The 25,372-nt window shown below is 46.0% G+C and overlaps 1 protein-coding gene across 12 annotated transcripts in view; it reads right to left on the bottom strand.

The window, feature by feature from the left end:
* The window catches only part of MAPK8IP3 (mitogen-activated protein kinase 8 interacting protein 3), an 892,115-nt gene that overhangs the window by 117,760 nt on the left and 748,983 nt on the right, over positions 1–25,372 (bottom strand). For all 12 annotated transcript variants that reach the window (XM_069646979.1, XM_069646985.1, XM_069646981.1 and 9 more), the window contains 2 exons: positions 17,929–18,118; positions 11,778–11,888 (listed from right to left, as the gene is read on the bottom strand). In XM_069646979.1, coding sequence (XP_069503080.1) covers positions 11,778–11,888; positions 17,929–18,118 — 301 coding nt within the window. The remainder of the gene's footprint in view (positions 1–11,777; positions 11,889–17,928; positions 18,119–25,372) is intronic.

Raw genomic sequence — 25,372 nt, 5'->3', positions numbered from 1 at the left:
AAACCAGCAATGACTGGGCTCAGTGTATAGAGTCCCAGCCTAGGGTGCAGCAGACCATGGTTCAATACTTGGAGGAGGACATTGGATTTGTTTTTCTATTGAACAGGGAAGTACTTCTCAAGCTTTGTCTGACACATCGACTAATCAAAGGCCTGATAAAAAGCCGAGGTTCAGAGGTTACTGTGTTGTGGTGGTACGATGTTGTTTCATCGACAGACATAGGGCCTCATTACGAGTCTGGCGATAAACGAGGCGGTAAAACCGCCTGGTTACCGCCGACTCGTATTACCATTCCGCCTCTGTGACTCCCGGAAATACCAGGGCATTACGACCCTGGTGTCCCGGGAATTCCGGAGGCGGAATTCGGTAAATCCCCATTCCCATTGAGTCCTTTGAGTCCAACATCGACACCTGTTTTTACGACGGGTGTTCAAAATGTGTTTACAATTATTTGTGGGATGTTCCCCCAAGCCACAAGCCCCCGTCCTCTATTTTTTGTTATTCCTGACCCCCCCCGTAACCCCAACCCGTTATATGGCCTTTCCCACCCCCCAAAAAATGTCAAAACGTTTTTTCGGCAAACACTCCTCGTAAAAACACCCGGCGTAAAAAAACAGGTATTGATGAAAGGACGTCATACCCCTAAAATTTCCTAGGTCAATTTTCAAATGGGGGGGAGGGCACATTAAAACACTCTTTTGGTGCGATGTTTCCTGTCCTGTACTACAGTTCGTGTTACCTGGCATCCACTTCCCACTTCTCAGCTAAAACAATCACGAGGTGCCTTAGTGTCAAAAGCCAACTTCAATTTGAAGTGGCCGCCGAGTAACAAGGAAAATGGCAAATCTGAGAATGATGCCGAGGAAGAAAGAATTTCCATTCATATGGGGAAAATGCTCGTCATTCAGGAAGACACTATCCTCCACTTGCAAAAACGACCTCATATCAAGATTCTGTGGTTTCCAAAATAGTCTATCGAAACATGTTTATCAAGTTTCTGCATTAAAGGAATTCCAGTCAACATAACAGATCGAGGACGGTGCCTGAACATGGCACATGATGTCAGCTAGTCAGTGTCTTGTTGCAAGTCCCTCTCACGTCCACACTCTAATATAGAGCTTACGAAAGGTAACATTTTATTAGCACTTGCAAATTTAAGCTGCAGTCCAATATTCAGACTTGAGGGAAAATAAGTAATCGAAATCTTAATAAAAGCGTGCTGTCACCAACATGATCACAGTAAACGGTTTTCTCACAGCAGCAAAATCAAGGTATTGCGCAATAATGCAGGTTGTTTGTCCCTTTCTGTGACTCTGGTCATACATATCCTTTTATGTTTTTGCTCCCAAAGCGCAAAGGACAGCGGCTTCTTCGGCTCCATTAGCCAGCATTGGATTGGTAAGGGTGGCTTCTTCGGCTCCATTAGCCAGCATTGGATTGGTCAGGGTCACTTCTTCAGCTCCATTAGCCAGCATTGGACTGGTCAGGGTGGCTTCTTCGGCTTTATTAGCCAGCATTGGATTGGTCAGGGTGGCTTCTTCGGCTCCATTACCCAGCATTAGATTGGTCAGGGTGGCTTCTTCTGCTCCATTAGCCAGCAGTGGATTGGTCAGGGTGGCTTCTTCGGCTCCATTCGCCAGAATTGGATTGGTCAGGGTGGTTTCTTCGGCTCCATTAGCCAGCATTGGATTGGTCAGGGTGGCTTCTTCGGCTCCATTAGCCAGCATTGAATTGGTGAGGGTGGCTTCTTCAGCTCCATTACCCAGCATTGGATTGATAAGGGTGACTTCTTCAGCTCCATTAGCCAGCATTGGATTGGTCAGGGTGGCTTCTTCGGCTCTATTAGCCAGCATTGGATTGGTCAGGGTGGCTTCTTCGGCTCCATTACCCAGCATTGAATTGATAAGGGAGGCTTCTTCTGCTCCATTAGCCAGCATTGTATTGGTCAGGGTGGCTTCTTTGGCTCCATTAGCCAGCATCGGATTGGTCATGGTGGCTTCTTAGGCTCCATTAGCCAGAATTGGATTGGTAAGGGTGGCTTCTTCGGCTACATTACTCAGCATTGGATTGGTAAGGGTGGCTTCTTCTGCTCCATTAGCCAGCATTAGATTGGTAAGGGTGGCTTCTTCGGCTCCATTAGCCAGCAACGGATTGGTCAGGGTCACTTCTTCAGCTCCATTAGCCAGCATTGGACTGGTCAGGGTGGCTTCTTCGGCTCTATTAGCCAGCACTGGATTGGTCAGGGTGGCTTCTTCGGCTCTATTAGCCAGCATTGGATTGGTCAGGGTGGCTTCTTCGGCTCCATTACCCAGCATTGGATTGGTAAGGGTGGCTTCTTCTGCTCCATTAGCCAGCAGTGGATTGGTCAGGGTGCCTTCTTCGGCTCCATTCGCCAGAATTGGATTGGTCAGGGTGGCTTCTTCGGCTCCATTAGCCCGCATTGAATTGGTGAGGGTGGCTTCTTCAGCTCCATTACCCAGCATTGGATTGGTAAGGGTGACTTCTTCAGCTCCATTAGCCAGCATTGGATTGGTCAGGGTGGCTTCTTCGGCTCTATTAGCCAGCATTGGATTGGTCAGGGTGGCTTCTTCGGCTCCATTACCCAGCATTGGATTGGTAAGGGTGGCTTCTTCTGCTGCATTAGCCAGCAGTGGATTGGTCAGGGTGGCTTCTTCGGCTCCATTCGCCAGAATTGGATTGGTCAGGGTGGCTTCTTTGGCTCCATTAGCCAGCATTGGATTGGTCAGGGTGGCTTCTTCGGCTCCATTAGCCAGCATTGAATTGGTGAGGGTGGCTTCTTCAGCTCCATTATCCAGCATTGGATTGGTAAGGGTGACTTCTTCAGCTCCATTAGCCAGCATTGGATTGGTCAGGGTGGCTTCTTCGGCTCTATTACCCAGCATTGGATTGGTCAGGGTGGCTTCTTCGGCTCCATTACCCAGCATTGGATTGATAAGGGAGGCTTCTTCTGCTCCATTAGCCAGCATTGTATTGGTCAGGGTGGCTTCTTCGGCTCCATTAGCCAGCATCGGATTGGTCATGGTGGCTTCTTAGGCTCCATTAGCCAGCATTGGATTGGTAAGGGTGGCTTCTTCGGTTACATTACTCAGCATTGGATTGGTAAGGGTGGCTTCTTCTGCTCCATTAGCCAGCATTAGATTGGTAAGGGTGGCTTCTTCTGCTCCATTAGCCAGCATTTGATTGGTAAGGGTGGCTTCTGAGTTTCTTTGGTTCATCTTTTTAACTGCAACTCACTTCAGATTGCCCCTTGTCCTCTTTTGAGCCCCTTTCATGACGTTTGTGGGAAGGCACTGTATTCCGAATAGTATTGATGAGGAATCTCTTGTTGGCACCAACAAGATGGAACTTGGAGGCAAAGTTTCCGCTCTAGCTTTCCGAAGGTTCGCCTCTGTTTGAATAGACTCCACGGCTTTCCTCTCCAGCTCGTCTACAGCCAATGGCACCGCCGTCATCACAGGTTCTGAACCAACTGAAGGGGACAGCTTCTTTCTCACTGCAGACATTAGTGGATGCCTTGCCCCATGTAATGTATCCGGCGGGCCTAGCCATGGATGGCTGCTGACTGCATTCACTAGTGACTAGTTCCTATTACTAGTGAAAGGCTTTTTGCCTCGGGTGGAAATGTGGAGCACTTTGCTATGAGAAGCATGACAAATCAAATGCGGCAGTTGTAATATCCAGGGAAGGGCGTGGGTGGTGAGCTGGCCCTCTGCTAAAAGCACGGACAGTTGGGTGGACTCCCTGCTCACTGTCTCACTGGATAGTCAAACATTCTTGTACTAAAGTCTTGTGACTTGCGACGTGTCTTCTGGGCCCACCTCCTTTACTCAAACATGTGAAAGATATCCGTGAACATTTCGAAGGAAAAAAAACGAATGGAAAAATGACCTCATTTTTTTGACTGAAAAACGAAAATTATTTTTAGCTTTTTTTAAAAAATAATGCACGGGGGAGTCGCCCTCACATCTCCTCTCGTCCCCCCTACCCTAACTTATTCTCTTTCCCCACCACTCCACCTATTATTTACTATACATATAGTAAAATACCTAACATTTTCAGTCAAAATAAATCGGTCCTTTCTCCTTTTTTTTGTTTTTGTATTAGGTCATTTCTACGGATAGTAATTGCATCCGTCTCAGTGGTCTTGCCCCGCTCACTTCAGGGGGGCAAGCGATGAAGCAAGGGACTGGCTCCCCGGTTCTAGCTAAAGTGAGACCGCAGCAAGCAGAGTTATCATTTCCTCTATGGCATGACTGACATCTTCCTCCGCCTATGGATGAAACCTGGAGGCAGCCATACTAGTTTTGGGTCAATTCTCTAAGCCATTAAAATATTTCTCTCAACCCAGGGATGCTCGTCAAGCCTGAGATGCACAACAACACCTTTGCCGTAAAACACTGGACACCTGGGATACTTTCCATTAAGTGGGGAGTAGCAGCAACCAATTCAAACCAAGGTGCACACAGAGTTTTCACCTTTTAGCACATCACAATGTCAGAAGCGTATAAGAGGAGTGGATAATGAGACCTTACTACGGTGGAAGTATTTTCATTCACATTTGCATCCGCCACTACCCATTATCCGTGCATGCATCATTACACTGGCGTAGTCCCTTATACTTCATTTATTCATCTTCTACATCTTTCATTTAGATCTCCTGCAGCATAGTCTTACTTATTTGACTAGCCGCGTAATCTCGCGCTCATGCGTACCCTCATGCTTCCTTCTGCTTTCCTCTAGACATATTTCCTCACTTCCCTGTGTTCCCTGCACTTCCTTGCCAAGCTATTTCCAGCACTGCCACCCACCTTCTCGGTCATCCGACCCATGAAGCGTGCATCAGTTGACGCTTTTGCCGCCATCTTCTCACCCCCCTCGCCCCTTTGGCTGACTTCCACCCTGACACAGCCCTCTCCACGCTCTACTCTGCTATATCTGATACTCTTGATATCTTGGCCCCTGTCATGAGAATCCGCCTGAAGCCCAAAGCCAAGTGCAACTCCTGGTACGACTCAGACCTAGTCACCCTAAAATGCGAGTGCAGGGTGGCCGAGAGGAAATGGCGTGCTTCATGTACAAACTGGCCTGCCGCCTGCTCCAAAGGCAATACCGGCTCTCTGTCCTAACCAAGAGGAGAGCTCATATCCAAGCCTGCGTCTCTGCGGCATCTAACAACTCGGATGAACTCTTTAAAATCTGCAAGGAACTGGCCAATCCTGCAGCAGTCTCTACCTCTCCCGCCCTTCACAGGCCCTCTGCATGGCACTGGCTTCACACTTCATCTCTAAAATTCAGGACATCCTGTCCTCACTCTCCTCGTATCCCCTCCCTCCCTCTACTCCCTGCTCTTCCTCTGGCCCTTCCGCAGCCACCTCTCCTCCCTCCTTCTCTGCCTTTCCCCTGTTCTCCGCAGACCAGGTTTCTAGACAAGTCTGATCTATAAAAGTCTCGTTGAAACAGGTTCACCCCTGTTCCTTCAAAACTATCAAGGACCACATCAACTCCCTGGCTCCTGCCCTGGCTGATTTCTGCAACCGCTCCTTCGCCACTGGAGTCTTCCCATCCCCCCTGAAGCACTCTCTTGTGCACCCTCTTCTTTAGAAACCCTCTGCCGACCCCTCCTGCCCGGCTAACTATCGCCCAATCTCCATCACTCCCTTCCTGGGCAAGCTCCTGGAGAAACTGGCCATCTCCCAGCTTAATCTCCACACTGAATCTGTTGGCTGTCTTTATGACCATCAGTCTGGCTTCAGAGCTGCCAGAAGCACAGAAACTGCTCTCCTGAACATCCGTGACGACCTGCTCTCCAACCTTGACTCTAACACCCTTTGCGTCCTCATCCTGCTTGATCTCTCTTCTGCCTTTGACACTGTCAACCATGCCATCCTGCTCAAACGTCTCTGTGATAACCTGGGTATCACTGGTCAGGCTCTGGCGTGGCTGACTTCTTTCCTCTCTGACCGACCCTCCCAGGTCGAACTTGGGTCCTTCCTCTCTGCTATCTCCTTCTCTACCTGTGGTGTCCCCCAGTGGTCTATCCTCTATCCCTGGCTGTTCAATCAATATCTGGCACTCCTTGCCCACCGCATCGCCGCTCTCTGCCCCAACTTTCAGTGCTATGCGGATAACACCCAGCAAATGTTCAGGCTACCCTTGGACTCCTCCACTCCTTCCCTCATCTTAGACTGTCTGTCTGCTATCCAGGAGTGGTGTGCCGCCAATGACCTCTGCCTTAATGCCAGTAAGACTGAGATTCTCCTCATTGGCACACCCGCTCCCTCCATTCCTGTAGCTCTCTGGCCGGCCTCTCTTGGCCCTCCTCCTGCTCCCACTTGCAAGGCTAAACACCTTAGGGTCATCTTCGACTCTACACTCTCCTCCTCTCCTCACATCTTTGACGTCTCCAAGAAGTCACACTACCAACTGCACCTCATCAGAGCTATTCTTCCTTTCCTCTCCTTCCTCCAGAAGCTCACTGTCTCCAGAGCTCTGGTTCTCTCTAGGCTGGACTGTTGCAACAGCCTCTTTCTAAATCTGCTTGCTTCTACTCTCCGCCCTCTGCAACTCATCCAGAACAGGACTGCGAGACTTGTCCTTGGCCTCAAGCCCAGGGGCCGTATCTCTCCAGGACTGAAATCTCTGCACTGGCTCAAAGTGGCTGCGAGGATTAAGTTCAAAACCCTCTGCATTGTCCACAAGGACTTCTGGGGCCTCAATACCTTCAACTCTCTCTTCCTAAATATCTTCCTTCTCGAGCTCTTCGCTCATCCGCCTCCAACTCCCTCAGGGTCAGTCGCTTCTCCAAGCAACAAGTCAGCGGTAGATCTCTTTCTTCGGCTGGTGCCTCCCTCTGGAATAGCCTCCCTGCCTCCCTTAAACATGAGGAGAACCAACTCCGGTTCTGGAAGTACGTCAAAACCTCACTCTTTGCTTCTGCTTTTTCTCCTCCTCTCCTCTGCTGACCTCCTGGCTGTAACCGTAACTGCACTGGCTACCTGGACACACACTGATCTCGGGCGCAGGTCCCTCCCATGCCAGCGTCACACACCTACACTGCCTGCCTGGCAGTCCCCGCACTCGGGGACTGTTCTGTATCCATACAGTCCCCTACCAGCCCTTGACACCTGATGTCTGCACTTACTCATACACTTGCCACATGCTGGACGTTAATTACTTATTGTTATTATCTGTTCCCATGTGCTCCACTGTCCCTTGCCCCCTTCCCCCCTTCCAACGCACTTTTGCGATCTGAATGACACCTGGCCTAGTAGGATCGTTGTCTGTCCTCCCTTTGTTCCCCTTCCTTGCCTCGCCGCGCCTTGAAACACTTGTGTATAGGCGCGTTATAAATGCCATATCATATTGTATGACATGTGTGCATGCAATCAGATTAAAAAATATATATATGAGCGGTTGAGGGCGTTAAGTGGTGACGAAATTGAATTTTGGCTAATGCAGTTACCTTCTTCCACTGGAAAATATAATACTAGGCCTCATGTAGTTTGCTCTAAAATAATTAATGCTTACGACCCAGCAGTCCAGGACGCTAAGCGCTGCATGCTCAGGGACATGAGAAGGGTAAATCTCTTAAATCTTCCTAGAGAAACTAAGAAGGCTAAATTAAACAAGATTAAGAACGCCTATAGGGGCTGGTATAAGCGTTGGAAATTCTCTAGTGCTGGCAAAAGATGATAGGGGTCTTGAGTAAGCGAAACTATATGGATGTCTGGAGGCAACTTAACAAGGCCAAGTTGGACAACAAAGCAAAGATATTGTATCCCATGCAGGAAAGGGAATGGGTTGAATATATTTCCCAGGTTAATAGAGTGGGTAATCCTACTTCCCCCCCCCAATTTTTGTATACATGGGTGGCATCTAAACATCAACAAGGATATACTTGAGAAAAAGATTTTGTGTCTGAACAAATCTAGGGCACCCGGTCCTAATGGACTTGTTAATGCGGTCCTGAAGATGAACCCGGTTATTTGGGCAAGCATTTTCAACATTTTATATGAAAAAGTTAGTTATGCGCAGAGTATCCCCAGATCTTGGTGACAGGCACTATTAGTGCCTGTCTACAAAAAAGGAGATTGGTCCCTGCCAGCGAACTATAGGCACCTATCTCTGCTAGACCCTACAGGGAAAATCTTTGGGTCATTTGTGCTGGAAGCTCTTCAAGACTGGGTCAATGACTCAGGGATACTGAGCTTCGCACAAACTGGGTTCAGACCAGGCTGCAGTACAGTCCACAACATTATGGTAATGGATACTCTCTATAGGGAAGCTTTGGTTAAGGGGGGAGGGAACCCCGGGGGGGAGGGAACCCCCTGTATCCTCTATTTGTGGATTTTAAGGCAGCCTTTGATGGGGTCTGCAGGCATAAACTGTGGGCTAAAATGAAGAGCTGGGGATGTCCTGGATGGCTATGTAGGGTGTTAAATGGGCGGGTACAGATAGATGATACTGGGGGATTTGTCTGCGCTTGTATTTACTACTGCCAGGCTTAAGCAGGGATGCACTATTGAGCTGCTGTTTTATTGTATTTACACAGCAGATCTCCCATTAATATTTACACAATCTCTGGGTTGTTTCCCCAAAATAGGTGCCCGTTTGATCCCCTGCATGTTATATGCTGATGATCTTGTGATGTTTAATTACACTTTTAGTGGAATTAAGATTATGTTTGAAAAACTTGTTGAATACACGAAAGCCAATGATTTGATTATAAATTTTGAAAAAAAAACAAAGATAATGATTTTGGGATCGAAACAAATTGCATGCCTGGTGTTTGCTACTAGTCTCAGAGTTATCAAGAGGGTGGATAAATACCCCTATTTGGGGCTGGAGATGAGTCCCTCGAGAACCTATAAGCATATTAAAGAAACTAAGCGACTAAAACTAAAGCAACTAGTACGCTTAATCTGTAAATTCTCAAATCAGACAGCGGGATACTCAGTTGAGGGTATTATTATGCCGTATAAACAATGTTTTAGCCCAATGGTACTGTATGGATTAGATACCCTCTCCATTTTTTGGTATGGCGTGGCTCGATAGAATCGAAGGACATTAATGGAAAACAATACTCGGTTTACCTAGCTCTATGCCAACTGAATATCTTAGACTCAAGTTGGGCCTGATTTCATTAAAGGGTTTGGCTATTATGAGGCAGGGAGTATTATATATAAAGAACACTATGCTCCAATGTGAATTACTTGGTCTGTTGGCTAGTACTCCGGATAGTACTCAGAAAAATGTAAAGTGGGACTTTGACGTATGTGTTAAGAGCCATTTATAAAAAATTGCATGGAAACCAGACTTCAGACGTGGAACTTTTGAAACTTTAAAACAAATATTTAAAAAGAAGCTGTGCTTATGGGATTGGACTCAGTCCTATGCCCATCTGTACAGACTGCGGTACCATTCTGAAGTATCTAATGTTGTGCATATGTATCTTAAGGCGCAAAGATACATTAGGTGCTGCCCAAGCCTGACCCTTAGAATGTTCCCACTAAAGCTTAGGACAAAGCAGTTACTGACTCAGCTGAATTTTGGGCCAATATATAATATAGACCGGAAGGAGAGTATATGTCGGGTTTGTAAAAACAACAATATGCTGGAATCTGCCAGACATCTGCTTACTGAATGTGCAGGGTTAATATTGCCTATAACTATGAACCTTGGGTGTTTTGTACATGACATTGAGGACATTAAGTCAGACTCCTTTTGGACACATTGTCTAAATACAGCGAATGGTATGCTGCATATGGCACTCTTCCGGCTGTGGAAAATGATTATAAAAATCATATGTGGGGTTTTATCATTATGTAAGTGGATTATTACAGTTTTAGTATTTATGATTTTATGATTATATTGATATGAATGAACTTTGATAATTGAAATGATATGGAAGGTGAGTAAATATCGATCAATGATATAAAGCTTTGAGATAATTAAGGGCTTATGATGAAGATAATCGATGAAATTATGAATTTTACTATGCATTATTATAGTTATTGTTAATATGTTGTATTTATGTGTACTCATATTGTTACACCATTTCGCCGCTGGCAGATTAAGCGTCATTGGTCCCTGTGTGGAGCTATGATCGTAGGAAACTCCGGTATAGCAAGGGAAACCTGTGTCAGCAGTCTAGTTGTTTCACGTTGCCGTCAGGAACATGTGAGCAATCATCTGATCCTTCTTAAGGAACCCGGAACTCCGCTCCAACGCGTCGCTTCTGCTGAATGTGATGCTCCGTAAGTTCGCAGAGAATCTGACCCCCGAACTCCATCCTATTGACAACTATCTAACTCTCTTTTTCTCACTAACGTTCCTTTTGTTTGTAGAATTGTGTCGCGTCTCGGGCTGCTCACTTCTTCTCCCTCGATCAGTCCAGGGGATTCTCCCGTTCCTTCAAGCGGGGCCCTCCATTGTATATCCCGCTCTAGACAGCAAGTCCGCCTAGCGGAAGTAAGTCCCGTTCCTACATTTGACTTATCTTTACCTTGTTTAGAACCATACTTATCATTCTTCCCTTGTCAGTTGTTCTCCTCCTCTCTGGACTACAACTCCTTCAACTGCCAGGAAAGACCCATTCGAAGGATCTAATTCCAGCCATATCTAAAGTTAGTTTTCGTACTCTCCACATCAATTTATCCTTCATTCTGCCCTTCTTACAACGCACCTGTTATTCTTTCGTCCTGTCGGTCTCTTTCCACTACACCACCTAGAGAAGGGCCATCCTGTGAGAAAGCCAGTCCTGACGTCCGGAGTCTTTCCTTCAAGAAGACTGAGTCAAGATCTCCAAGGTTTTTTCCCCCCAGAGGGTTTCCCTTGGGTTTGTGTTTCCCCTCACCGATTCTTTTATGTTCGGTGCTAGGGGGGAACAGGGATTCCCGGGTGATCCTTCTCCTCGGCAGTTGCTGCTCCGAACAAGTTGGCATCCGATCAGGTTAGTGTTTGTACTCCTAAAATATCCTTTTGGGATTTGGTTATACAATACCGAGAGGTACTAATCTCAACGGAATTTTAACAGTAAACCATACTGAGAAATGAATGTTTTTAAATTGTGTAAAGCATTGAATTTTATCTTGATAAAGTGTATGTTTGTAATAGTGTAATTAGTATATACAAATAAAAGAAGTAAGTAAGTAAAAAAATATAAAACTACAACTAAAACTAGTGGCTTTGTCAGTGATGGTTACGATATGAGGTGCCTTCTGTATTGTGAACTTTCAGCTAGCACTGAAAGAAGGAGGCATCAGAAGAGGCGGAATGAGCAGTTCCCAGATTTCTGGGTGGAGCAATAGCGGGAAAGTACAGGCGTGCGTTTCCTTTTACCTTCCGCCAACATCATATAGAGCTGGAATCTTGCCACCCCGCCCTGTTACCTGTTGTACCTGGCAAGTCTGCTCTTTGGCTTTCTAGAGCATGCACCTTTCTAATGCAAAGACTTCTTAACATAGTAGGGAGTCATACATTTCAATAGCAGCAAGTGCGTACCTCAGCGATATCGCACTCTACGCATGACGCCACTATTTAATTATTTGCTAAAAAATGTGCGAGCGCTGATGTCAGCACGGGGCAAACAATCTGCATACACATGACCTTGCTGCTAGCAATAACAACTGTTCATACCTCAGCCTAGTTCACTGGAAAGAGCTCACGCAGCAGAAGGCATGTTTCACATTAAGCTGACATTGGAAAACCAACCACAGCGTGCACACCTGGCTCAACACTCAATGCCAGCACCTTACCATCCATTCTGCGTCCCAAGCCACATGGTGGGCGATGAACTGGTGACCTCCCCGTTGGCTTCGCTCTCCGGTACCGTCGCACTGGGCTCGGTCTTCTGCTGGCCATTTTCACTGCACACATGAGAAAAATGTTGACACATGATTATTGACTAAAGTTAAATGCCACCAGGCCCATTTTATTCTCTGGAGAAGCTCTGGACTGAAGACATACTTATTCAGCCAAGCTGCTATTACTGCTTTATAGCTGTCCTGGGAATTTCTGGACTCGTATATTCTTTTGGTCAGAGGGGTTGCTAGGTCTGGAAAAGATCTGGGGCTATGCTAATATCGGGACTCAGGGCTAGCCAGCCTTTTGGTTGAAGCCCCTGAGCTTCTATCCAGGGCTACAACCAAAAGACCAAGGGGCTACAGCCCCCCCCAGCACTCCCCTAGCAACTCCTCTGCTTTTGGCGACATCACTCCTACAGGAACGCAGTCTGCCCTTCTCGTCTGTGAAGAACATCATGATGCTATTTTTAAGACCCCTTCAATTAGTGGTATCTCATGATCTCTTCTTCGGTGGACACAACTTCACTGCACTTAGTTCTGCTGCATTCGCCCCCTCTACTCTCAAGGCGTCTACAATGGCTCTAGTAAACTCCCATCCCTGCAATGAATTGAAGAACAAATGCAAGAGCAGGGCACTCAAGTGGGAATCACTCTTCAGGTGTGCTCATAGATGGTTTGTAGAGCCATATTCAAAATGGATTCCACTTTCAGTTTGGCCTTCATCTTGGGTCCAAGGAAATTGCAACCATATTTGGGGAGTGGGTGGAATATGCCGTTTTTGAGGGATAAAAAGCCATACCCGTCTTCACTTAGGGTGATATTTGGTGCCCTGTGGTCTGCAGATCTGTTTGGTCAGTGGACCCCAGGGAAATCTACTGCCTACCATTAGTGTCTCCTAGGTACAAGATGGCAACACATGGTACCCAGCCCAGAGGGCACCAATTGGTAAAATAAAAGTTGCTGTGGAAAATGCAGCAAGGGCCACAAAATGCAGCATGACTGCAGACCGTGCCCTAGGCACAATGCTTGCAACACATGGCTGCAGCTAGGGCCATTGTACATAGGCCGTGTCCTTCAGGTAGTGCTGGTAAGGTCACTGTGCCTAGAGCAAGACCCCAGGCAGTGTACACACTGGGGTAACTGTGCTGGGGGCATGATCGCAGGCCGTGTCCTGCAGTCACTTCTGGTAGGGTTACGGAGTTCGCATCATGCCCTGGGCAAGTATCGGCAGTGCATGGCTGCAGGTCCCGCCCTGCAAGCACAGTAACCAAATGTCATGCCTGTAGGAACTGTGGGTACTTGTGCATGCTGCAAGTAATTTCAATGTGTCTGCAGGACATGGCCATATACCCATTTGAGTACTGGTAGTAGGGTGACTGTGCCTGCGAATGGCTGCTGGCCAAGCCATAGGGACACTGGATTTAAGTAAGGCCTGCCTACCCTCCTTAGGCCTAAGGAAGGTAGCTAGAAGAGGGATTCCCAGAGCCCCATTAAGGAAGCTCCTGATCCCCTGCCATTGTGATCCTCATATCCCAAAGGACCAGCCAATGGGACGTAAAATGCGTCTCAGCAGCAACACTAAACCCAATCTATGGCCTGTACCTCCCTCCTCAACCAACACAGATACTCGGTTCTCAGAGCTTCCTACCTGACTCACACCAGGGTCTGTAGTTGACTGAGTCAAGAGATCCCGCCCAGCCCCCCCTTAGCACTATGGGAAGCATCAGGGAAGCAGTCACAGCGGAATGGAGGAGCGGGGGACAAAGATGAATTTTGCAACGGGGAAGGAGAAGAGCAGATAAGGTCGGCAATGCATGCACATGGGCTTGTATTGATCAGCTACTGCTAAAATTGCACGGCAGTATATTTTACCACATTTATTTTACTGATTTCTTTGCTGCCACATGCTGGGGGGGGGACTCCAAGCCCGCATCCCCTCCCCCATACTTCCCCATCTCATATTGGCCCACCCAAAACTCCCTCCTGCATTTTGCTTTCGAAATTTGGTTACAAAAAGTGCTCTAAACAAACCTGCAGTGAAACCTCTGCGGTAAAAAGACTGGCTACCAAGATCATCAGTAGGACCGACAAATGGCTGCATTGCCACAGAAACATTGCCTCTGCAACTGACCTCTGCCAGTTCCTCAAGGACATCCTTTAGCGATGTTGAATTCCAGTTACCATGAGAGGGGGGCATTGCATGCGACAGTTACCTCCAAGGTCAGAATGAGTCCCAATTCTTTCCTTATTCTGCCTTCCTTCTCCCCCTGTTATACCTGGAATCTTGATGCCCTGTTTTCCTTTACAGCACTCAGTGTTGCTTTGCTCTTCCTTTCCCATGGGTTTTATATCTCTGTTGATTTGTTCCCATGGATGGTAAACCCATACAGTAATGGTGTGGGTCTAGCTAACCATAAACTCTTGTAAAAGTCTGGCACACTGCGTTGGTGGCAGAACGGGTGGCAGAACAAAGTACAGCAGGAGCCTACAAGGCATTGCGATCCCCCGAGAGACTTGCCTGCAGGGTCAGCGTTCCAGGGGAACCGCCACAGGCCATGTCCTGCGGGCACTGCATAGAGGGTTACCTGAACACAACTGTTAGGGTAACTCCTTGGACACTTGTCCTTTTTTGCATCCCCATGATACTCGATTTTACGAATTGATCACTGTCCCGTCTTTTTGTTGTTCCTATTGTGTCTTTGTTGCGCCCCGATGCCTGCGAGCTGTCGGCACATTTTAAATATACAAATAAATAAAGGTCTATCTGGCCAATTAATTCCCTTTAGGCATGCCCCAGACACAGTGCCTAAATTACAGTTTTGTGGTGATCCGTCAATTTGCTCATCTGTAGGTTTCGTCACAGCAGCACATGCCTGGGCCCAACAGCAATATGGCATCATATATACCCAGTCCTTGCCAATAACTCAATTCAAATATTTTATAGAAAATAACTTCCTACTGCACACTCACAGCTCACCACCTTTTACTATTGCACAGGGCATCCTTCATCCAAATGCATGAACATGTCACATTCAGCAGTGTGGTGACCATTCACATCTCCATGAACGCCCCACCTTTAATATGCGAGGGGGGGACGTCACAGAGATGTGGATGGTCTATTTCGTCACACAATGTGCCTCCCAGAGGGTGGAAAAGTTGGTATCCTGCAGGCCTGCTGCCCCGGAGGGGACACAGTAACACTTCAGTACCCCAAACGAAAATGAAAGAGGATTTGGAATACTGCAGGTCGTAGAATTCCCCTGGGACATCCCACGAAGACTGGAAAACTAACATTCTGCACAAACTCTCTTTGAGTGCAGAAGGAAATACCTTTGGGAAAATCACAGAGGCTCCTTTATAAGGGGTTGAGAGGCATGAACAAGATGGCAGACCTGTGGCGGTCCGAAACACCCCAAAAACGCCGGAATAAGTTTGTCAGAATTGAGAACCCACAAGATTCAGAGATTTCACGCTTGCTTACCAGAAGACCTAATTGAGATATAGTTGGGAAATAGAACATCGCTTTTGGATCCAGTTCCTGGGGGAGGACCAGTGCGGGAGGATCAACTGGGTGAGTGGTCTTCAGGGAGTGGGGGTGAGACAGCTGATGGTGAGATGCAAAATTCCCCATTTGTTTGTTCATCTACCCCATCTTATTTTGTATGATTTTCCAAAGTCCCAACTCAACTCCCCCCACCCCCTTTTTACACAAACATTGGGCTGAGGAAGAGGGTGACTCAGAGTAACAAGACTAACTCTCATACATTGTACTGGACATGTCCCGTTAATCGGGTCAGGCGAAATCAGACACTTGACTTCAAGTGCATACACCTGAGACCAATTAGCTCTCCTCACACAGATAAAAGGCAACCCCTAAAGAGACACTGTGAGCAAGTCGGAGCTCGAGTATGAGCAGAACTTCCGGGTCGTTGCCTCAGACAGACCGCGAAAGACATGTGGAGAAGGCCAGATCCCACAAGTGAAGACCGCAATTTATTTCAAGGATGCAAGTAGTGACCCTTCTGGGGTGAACAACAGAGTTTGGGAGTCAAGGCCAAGCCTGTGGTACTAACCGTAACTCAAAATTTGGGAAATCGCAAAACAAGAAAGAAGCACACACAGCCGGGAGTTGGCAAGCGACCTGAGAGACCGGTGTGTGTTAAAGCAAATGAAGTAGCAACATTATATCACAAGTGAAGGCTGCACGCGTGTGGATGAGATGCGAAGAAAGGCAGACCTGTGAATTAACTTTAAAGTAAAATGTAGCTGTGAAATCATCAATACTGAGTGGTCCGGTGAAAGGAAGTAGCCCACTCGAAAGTCTCAGTGAAAGGTACATTGTTTGAAGCTAAAAGGCGAACAAACAGCAAAAGTGAAATAAAGAAGATTCATTCCCAGGGAAGGGAAGAGTGAAAGTAAAACAGTGAACAGTGAGTCGAAGTGGTCCTGCGGTGGTCTGCAAAGAAAGCCACACACTTTCGAAAGACTTCGACATCCAAATGTGGTCCAAGCACGACTGAGGGAGACCCGAAGTGTAATAAGCTTGGGAAAGGCGGTCCCCTTGCAACTTTGTGTTGAACTTTAGTGGCAGGGTCCGAGCCCGACAGAGGGGGACCTACGAGAACTGTGTGGTGAAAGGTCTGAGCCCGGCAGAGGGGGATCTTTGTGAACGTGTTGGTTGAAACTGTTGGAAACCGAGCCAGAGTGTGTCATCCTGCCTACAAGGATCGCCTTACTCCGTGAGGCCTAATGTGGGGAGGAGAGATTTTTCAGCCACATTATCATTTGAACACTGATTTCTCCTTTTGACTTTTTGTAAAAGAGATTGGGCAGGCATTAGATTTTGTTAGCAACAGCCATTTTGATTTGACGGGCTCCACTAGGACTGTTTTGTTTATCGTTTGATGGTCGAGACTACTCCCATCTTAGTTATAGGGCAACATAGGCGTTTCTCCAACCCCAACATTTTCAATAAAGGTTTTACAAATTGTATCCATTGTGCAAGTGTCAATACTTGTGATACCACGCCTTCCTTACAGGATCCATTGAGAACACAGGCCCAAAACGAATTCCAAGATTAAGCACTTACTTGCAGCACCTGAAGGGTCAGAACGTGGGTTAGAAACCTGACCAACAAGCCGAATGACTACAGAGACTCTGAAGGAAGCACCCAAGCCAAGAACCAGTGAAGAACTCAAGGAGGGGAGAAACCCTATCTCATGATCCTGGGAGAGTGTCTATGAGTGTAAAAGCATAGAGGGCTAGAATGAAGATCGAGGGGATGAACTTCTTTCTGAAGAGTATTTTTTTGGACTATTAACTTTTGCTAATTGTTGGAACTTTTATTCTTTGGAGTAGGGTCTATTAGGAAAGATGAGGACTTTTAGAACTGAAAATGCCCACAGGGATGGGTGTGGCGATAGAATCCCTAGGTAGTTCACCAAAGTTTAATTTATCCTGACCTTCCCATTTTTTTGCAGCCTAGAATTTCCAGAAGTGTTAGGCATTAATCCCAACCTGTCCTGCAATATCTGAACAAGGAAGCATAATAAGCATTAGATCTTGAGTTATATGTTCACTGCTCGGCCAACCACAGCAGCCATAAAGTTTCTGTTGCCAGTGACACTTTGCTAAACCTTGCAAAACAATCTTCAACGTTTTTGCAATTCCCTATTCATTTGTCCTACACCGAAGGGGCATCATTCATTGTCAGCTGATATCGAAGATATGGATAATGTTCTGTGCCAGAAGGGACCACTAATGAGTGTAATTACTTTCAGCAAGTCATGTATGATATTTGCTTCCATACACAAGAGAAAGAGTAGGCTAACACAGACATTCCTGTGAGACTGGTCTAAATCAAGTTCCACCTAAGGTTGTGGTGTCTAACATGGATGAATGTGCACACCTCTGCATTTAGAGCTCTAATCAGACTGGATATGTATATTCCCTCACCTACGTCCAAGGTTCTCTAGCCTTCCTTAGAATAAGAGTCTGGTAATCATGACCCACCATATATCACCAGCATTGCCCATATTCCCTGAAATGGGGCAATCATGAAGTATAGCTAGCATGCCATTAATAAAGAACTGCGTCATCGTACCTGCTAGGTCTAGTCTTCACCGGCAGTGCTGGTACTGGGTCTGTGAAGACATGCTCTGTGAGTGTACCAGCCCGAACCTGTGCTGCTTCTGTTTTGCTCTCTGTACTCTCTGGCACCTCAATCGCTTCGGTTGCCTCCTCCGCTGACTGAGATGGGTGGTGTTTCCCATTGGCAACAGTGGACACCTCTCCTGAAAATTAAGGGAAAACACCAATGGTGACTTGCAAAAGGATTGTTACAAGCAAGACTGCAAAGGCAAGGCAATGCTCCACTACCCCTCCTCCACCCGCAACAATTTTGTTCATTCAACATGTATAAAGTGCATAATTTATGAAGCAGTAATAACGATTTCAGAAGAGCGGACAGAGTGCAAGCGTTAACTTTTGTCACGCTCCGCTATGAATGTATAGTAGATACAGGAGTTCACTCTTCCAGTGGCTGAGAGATGGTGACAGATGTGAGTGGCATGTGCAGGGTGTCATTATGCCCCTTACTTGTCTTATGTCTCTGTTGTCCGCAGGAGAGTTGCAGAAATTATATACGTCATTGTAAGCAGTATGTGCAAAGAACAGTGGAGCCCTTGATAGAGGGCATTGTTATTTGGACAGGATTATCTCTAACATGAAGTGCTGTAAATAGAACGGTGTGGTGTTTAGCGGCCAGTGGAGGCCTGATATCAGACACCAGAATGTGATGGGGATGTGATATTGGGGATGAAAAACAGTACACTTTACAGCTGACTTTTACATATTCGGCACAGAGAGATAAAGTGAATTGCACAGAATTGGTTATGGTTTAATCACAAGCCAAAATCAAGATTATAACCCAGGACTCAAAGCACAAACATGTCAACAATAAAACAACTAGACCACATTGTAACAAAGAAAGTCCTCTTTTGCTCAATTGTGTGAGTCCCTTCTACTTCGTGCTTGATCTTTATGATTTCCTGAATTTTTTACCCAGCAAGTTCCATTCAGTGTTTTAGGCTCTTCGGGGACCTTTATGGCTACCAAAGGTGGGGGATACCGCCAAGGTGCAACTTACTCTCCCTGGGTCAGTTCTCTGGTGGTGGCAGAATACCTTAAGGCTCTGCAAGAGAAGTAACCATTTTGGCTCATAGGAAGCCTTTTCCTCCTGGGGGCACCCAAAATGGAGTCTCTAGTGCTGCAAATTCCAGCATCTAGGACACCATGCTCCGTTGCTCTTGATTTGATTGGCTGGGACTGGCTATGGCTATGTACTGATGTTTTTGTGATGCGTGCTCCAGCCAAGAACTCACAAAGCAATGCATGGCATTGCCTGGGAGTAGTTGGCTGGGTTGTATATCTGGGATTTGTAAGGAACTCATGGTGGCAACAGTTAAGACAGACACAAGGGTCTCGGGAGGATAGCTCAGGGGCAACATGCTCGCTATGGAAGCAAGACGCCACGGAGCAACACAGGTTCGATCCCCGGGTACGTGCTTAGAAACCTCTGGGTATTAAGCGAGTTATAAAAAACCTTCATATATCATATATCATATATCATATCACATCACAGTTCAAGGGTGTTTATTAAAGTGTATAAATGGGTGAGAAAAAATGCCTAATCTAAACCTAAATCTAAGATGGGAGCAAGCTACGACTATCAAATAATAAGAAGGTGGTCTTAGTGGCGTCTTGTCAAATAAAAGATTGCCAATCCTTACCGCTAAGTTACAAAAGAGAGTGGGATAGTGTTTACAAGAAAAGAAAGAAGTGTTCACAAATGACAAGTCAGGATGTTATAGCCGGGGTCTTCCTTCCCCACGTTTATAGCACGGGACAAGGTGGGACTCTTGAGCACAGCACACTCGTGGGCTTATCCAGCACAAGGCTACAGTTCCTATCAGCGATATCAGGACCTTCAGTGGTAAAGTCTCTTTCTGCAAAAGTCTCTTGCCCCAGAGGGTCTAATGTATCCAAAATAACAAAATAAAGTTCCTTTGTATATGTACGTTGGGTGATGACTCTTCACTATGGGGTCCCCTCTTTCGGTCTCATTTCCTTTCCCAATGTTAGCCTCCCTCTGTCAAGTCACTCTTGTCAACACAATGTTAAAGGGTTATCGTACTAAACCCCGTCCGGCAGGAACCCCTCAGCCAGGTTCACATTTGCCACAAATACAGTTCACTTTACTATACACAATGTTGGATTTACTTCCCTTTGCTTTCTTCTTGGTTACGGGTCAAAGACTTTCGAGTGTATAGGGGGTTTTACTCGACCCTTGTATGACCACTTTGACCTCTTGCGTGAGCCCTGCTAGGGCCTTCTGGTATTGGTAGTTTCAACAATAAAGGGGATCGAGCGCCCCGTGGCGCTGGACCACTCTGCACCTGGCCTCTCCCTGGGGTTTCTCAACAGTTCTGTAACACACAAAGTCTGTGTTCCTTGTTTCACATTGCGATGCCACTTGCAACCATCGCACAATCACAGTTTTGTTTACTATCGGTTCTCCCTCCGACTCAATGGCTGTGATGAACCACTTGTTATTTCTGGAGTCATGGGCGGTACCGCGATAGCAAGCGTGTCTCCCTGTCTCGGACATCAGTGAAGGAGGGTTCCGTGCACTACTGACACCTGCTACACCACACGCTGGCTGTTGTTACTTGTGTTGGGATTCCTTTCTCGGAGGCTTTGCAGGTCTGGGTCGACAAGGGCTATTCCCTCCTTGTTGTCCTTTCGGTTCTCGCTGCCTTTCTCCTCCTCTTGAACTGCCGTCCTGCAACAGCTGCCTCGTCGCACGGTCTGCCTTGCTCAAAGTGTGCTCTCGTGCTCCACCTTTTATCCCTGTGGGGATGGGAAAGGGCTGCCAGAGGAGTGTGGTTATTGTCAATTGCCTGGCTTTGCCTGACCCTTGTTGGGACATGTCAGGTAAACAACCCTGGTGTTGGTCCGTTGTCTTTCGTGGTGTAAGAGAGTGTTCATTTATGAAAGCGGGGGGGGGGAGGTTAGAACGTCTTTCTATCCTATGGGGTAGGATGGGAAAAGGTGTTATAAGGAAGGGAGTACCGTGTCTCACCATCAGTGTCCCACTTTCACTCCCCGAGGACCCTCCACCCAGGTGATCCTCCCGCACTGGTCCACCCCCAGGAACTGGATCCAATAGTGATGGCCATGTCCTGGCCACCTGGATGACAGATCCCCAGGGACTAGCCAGTGAGACACCTTTAGGTTTCTCACAGATTCCTCTTCAGTCCACATCATGTGGATGTTCTCAAAAGAATGCCTGGGAAGGTTAGCGTGTGGTGGCCAGCACTGACTTTCTGGTGGCCACATGTTTGAATGGTACAGTGGTTACTGTTGCACTCTACCCACCAGTCTAGCATACAAGATGACACTCTACATAAGAAACTTTGGCAACTGCTAGGATTTGATCCTAAAACTTCTAGAGAGACAACTAACACTTGCATGATGATGGAAGCTCTGCTCCAGGATCCTATGGAGTTTTGAAACCCGACTGAAGCTCTGTCTCTTTTCTGGCACTGCTGAATCTGTTTTTCAGGCTGCACTTTTGTGGCTCTAAAACTTAAAGATCACCTCTGCGGACTCGCATTTAAAATGCACCCGCCTGAGATTCCCACCTGGCACTTTTCTCTGCTGGACTATTTGTCAATTTATCTGTGTAGGGTGATGCTGATACCATACCACGCAGCCTTTTGAGTCACCAGCGTGGGTGAACAAATTGATTTTATTTTTGCAGCTCATTGAAGTCTAGGGTGACTATATGACGGGTGACAGGTCTCAAAACTGTGGGAGTTTAGAGGTATAGGATACTGTTCCCCTGGTGTAAAGGCCTACAGTTGCTTGTCCTGCTGCACCTTCTTCAAACCGCAAACTGTGGCCACTAATGCAGAATACTCACTCCTTTGAGCCTACGTCCCTTCTCCTGCACATCTTCGGGGCTCCTCTGATCTCAGCTGGGCTCACTGGACTGTTCCTCTGGGTCAGAGTTTTTATTTGCAAGACTGCCCATCCATCTGTCAACCATGACCTCACTGCTTCTGCTCCAAATTCCATGCTGCAGGCTCTTCACTGGAACAACTATGCTTTAATTTCTTAGTCTGGAACTCCTGCTGCCGAGCCCCTTACTCACGCATGTGGGTTTGTTTGGTTCTTCCATGGCTGTAGAGATCCTGTATTGAGCTAGCCCATCCAGGACCAAGCTGCAACTTTTCCTGCTTGGGATGGCCTCTGCAGCCTCTGCAGTCTCCTATCCTAGAGAGTGATGGGTGAACTATTTGACTGGACTGACTATGGTGGGTCATCTCATCCTTCTAGTGTACTTGTTTGGGACGGAAATGGTTACAAGGCCCGATGTGTAGAAACCCTACTTACCTCGGTATGTTAACATGAACCTCTTGATTGCTACGGTTCCCTAGACGTAACCACGGGACTTGGGGGTAATTGTATTTCTGAGCCCTGTGAAACTCACTTGAAGTCTAGTTGAACTTTGTTGGGCTAGTGTAAACATTTCAAGAGCCTGTGTGGACAATATCTGTATTTGATCATATTCCAAAAGTTTTTTTTATTGTGTTACTTACCTGTACATTTTTAAAGTTATTTTCTATGCATAACTTTTTTTTAATAAAGAATATACATTTTTGCAGATTTATTGTGTGCACCTTCTGTTTTGTGATAGAAGTATTTACTGTGCATTTAAACCAGTTCATATCTTCTAGAGGTTTGCCTTGACAGCTCTGGCCAAGCTACCCTTGGAGAGTCAGGAAATCAGAAGAAACACCCCTGTGAACCATACAGGTTGATATACGAGGGCCATAGAAATAGAGCAGAAGGAAGCCATAGATTTTGTTTTTTTAAACATGTTTAATTGCAGTTTTCTCTACATCACATTTAAGTAACATAGGTACAAATCCAGTGCGGCAATCAACAAAATATTGAATATATTTGTAATGTTTTTATTAGTGTCCAGTGTGCTGAACTGAGTGGAAAATCTATTTGGCATCCCATTTGTCGATTGCTTTACACTTGTGAAGGCATCATGAAGTAGATACAGACAACAGATTCAATATTAGTTCAAAACTGTTATTTAACTTAGAAGTCAGGATGGAGTAAGGCCTAACTTGCCCTATGCTAAAGTGGGATATCCCTAGCTAAATAAACTAATAATAGTCTGTCTCAGGAAGTCCAAATCAAATGTCCGTCTGTGTCCAAAACCTAGGCTTGCCTTCACAACTAACTGTATACAATATGAGGGCTGTCAGCATCAAAATTAATAGTGTTCAGATTAAAGCTCCAAGCTTCTTCTTCCAGCTCTTGGCTTGTAATCAGTTTCCCCTTCCAGCTTTTCAAAAGAACATAATTCCTTGGGACACTTCCCAGCTCTTTTATCATCACTAACTTTCCCTGGTTCACCTAAATAGTTCTGTTTCTTGATTTCAGAATCACATAAGCGACTTGTGCAAAACACAAGCTCCTTTATGGATACTTTCACTCCCACTTTCCATAAAGGTGGCTGCTCGGTCCAGGCACAGCTGTCGGACCTAACGGTCCATCCATTACAGGTCACGCAACTGCTACCCCTTCTGGTTTGCTTTCCATCAACAATTGTCCACTGCTTGCATCTGACATCAGTGTCACGCTCTTCCAAAACTTTACTGTGGCTTGGTTATCCACAAAGTACTTTGTTACACTTTCTGTATTCTTTCCAATAGCAGCAGCCAAAAACTGTCCCCAAAAAATTGGTTAGGCCCCCTGTTCTGTGTTAGCGTATGCAGACGACCTGGTAATTTTGGATAATACCATAAGTGGGCTCTGGCGATGTGCGATAGCATTATGGGAATATGCTGATAGCAATGGCCTAACCATCAATTTAGAGAAGACGAAGGTTTTGAGATATACTAGCAAAAGAGTAACTTGTGTCAGCCTTATGGTGGGTAAAATAAATATCCTATATGCCCCTCTTATCGTTATCTGGGGGGTTGAGTTGGAGCCCAGCGGCGACTATGTTTCATGCAAACAAACACGTACTATTAGAGCAGCGCAAGTAACTGCTCTCTTTTTTTAGCTTTACCACCAAGCAGGGCGGTTTTACATTGTGGGGCACGCGCCATTTATATATACAAGTGTTCATCCCGATGATAACATGTGGCATAGAGGCCCTTCTGACTTTTGATTTGAAATGGCTTCAGGTCATTGAAGGGAAATTTTGGCGACAGATCCTTGGTTTACCTCCCTGTGCTCCTAGGGCCATCATAAGGCTTGAATTAGGATTGCCTTCCCTAAAAGCGACAGTCCTAAAAAAGAGGGCAGGGTTCTATCTGAAGATGACCAGTGGAACAACAAATCCACTTTTGATGGCAGTCCACCAGGAACTACTTAAAAAGTATACCATGAGTCCATTACAACATTTCTGGCAGAAATAGGCTGGACTTGCAGAGGAGTTAGTTACTCAGAGGAAGTGCAGAATGTTCTGGGGAAACGTGTTGAGCTATGGGATTGGCTTGAGAACTTTGCCCACCTCAGTGGGTTAAAAAGTTATCAGTTTGTGCAGTACAGACTATATTCCTTCAAGAAGCCATAGGCTTATCTGAACCTATGCCCATCTAAAAGACTTAGGTGCTTCATTCTCTTATTTAGAATGGTACAGCTCCCAACAATGATGGTCATGGGGAGCAGAGAAAAGATTCCTATCAAACAGCGAGTTTGTCGCCTATGTAAAGCACCGGAAATATTGGAGACTGCCAAACATTTGCTGACCGAATATCAAACTATCAAACTATGACCAGTACAATCCAGTATTATATTGGTATGTATGTACATAATCGGGAAGACATTGGGCAACTGTCCTTTTGGGATTACTGCACTAATACTAATAGTATGCGCCTTCTAATTGCCCTTTATAATATATGGCTAAATATCAAAGCCATGTTGGGCCCAATGATATGAGAAACAGGAAATGTTGTGATAACGTGCTACATGTTAAATGGATGGTGGGCCTTATTGGGGAGAACAACTATAAATATAAACCTTATTGTCATTTATATCCAGATGTTTTTCTTATAAAGAGATCGGAAAATAACACCTCATGTTCACCCCAATTATTTAAGGTACTGCGAGATTATTTGTCTACATGTTTAAGAGTCATTGGGGAGAGTAGAGCTGAGAATGTTTAATTATTATGCATTACATAGTGATTATATAAAGAATGATGGTTAAATGTTTTTTATGTTTATTATTGTTATTTTATTTTTAGGATGTGGTGGATACCATGATATTATTCTGCTTTGTATTTGTACAATATGTGTAAAGTTTATTTTGTAAACTAAATCACATTAAATATTAAATTAAATACAGGCTTCCTCGCAACCTGCGGTTCCTTGAACTCATTTAGCTTTTTCCAATGCTTGTTTCTCCTTTCATACCCTTCTTGATGTTCTCTTGGCTTTGCCAACACTTGTGCCTTA

The sequence above is a fragment of the Ambystoma mexicanum genome, chromosome 2q (genome assembly GCF_040938575.1).
Source record: "Ambystoma mexicanum isolate Mex_15411 chromosome 2q, UKY_AmexF1_1, whole genome shotgun sequence".
Classification (NCBI taxonomy): Eukaryota; Metazoa; Chordata; class Amphibia; order Caudata; family Ambystomatidae; genus Ambystoma; species Ambystoma mexicanum.
The sequence above is the reverse complement of the archived record's forward strand: the minus strand, read 5'-3'. Positions and strand labels throughout refer to the sequence as shown.